Genomic DNA, 375 nt, shown 5'->3' with positions numbered 1-375 from the left:
ATGCAGATCACAATGAAAGCAATTGTCAGCTATTATCTGATTCATGTCACTTTGGACAAAGAACTGAACAAAGTTTGTGGGGACCAAAATGTTAGTTTGTGCTGATTCAATAAAAAAGTCTTGATGGGAAAAGTAGTGTGCAGGACTCTCCTTTATCACAGGATCACTCGAGTGTTGTGGTGTTGTAAAAGTTATTTTACTTATTTGGAATTATTCCATATCATTGTACTTACTCCAAAGGAAGTAGCTAAAGGCCGAGCTCCAATGGCAGTTCCAGGAAATTTGGCCGTCATCTAGATAATTAAGGACATTTTTTCAGTATTAACAAATGAGTGCAGTTCGGACATTATGATTGTGTGTCTCTCTCTCTCTCTC

The 375-nt window shown here is 37.6% G+C and overlaps 1 protein-coding gene across 1 annotated transcript in view; it reads right to left on the bottom strand.

Moving 5' to 3' along the window:
* Nucleotides 1–375, bottom strand: part of ift88 (intraflagellar transport 88 homolog) — a 21,917-nt gene that overhangs the window by 20,212 nt on the left and 1,330 nt on the right. The window contains exon 3 of the mRNA XM_035676386.1: nucleotides 234–293. Within this exon, the coding sequence (XP_035532279.1) occupies nucleotides 234–293 (60 nt within the window). The remainder of the gene's footprint in view (nucleotides 1–233; nucleotides 294–375) is intronic.

The sequence above is a fragment of the Morone saxatilis genome, unplaced genomic scaffold (genome assembly GCF_004916995.1).
Source record: "Morone saxatilis isolate NCDOM2014 unplaced genomic scaffold, NCSU_SB_2.0 Contig5, whole genome shotgun sequence".
Classification (NCBI taxonomy): domain Eukaryota; kingdom Metazoa; phylum Chordata; class Actinopteri; family Moronidae; genus Morone; species Morone saxatilis.
This window is presented reverse-complemented; position numbering and strand designations above follow the sequence as displayed.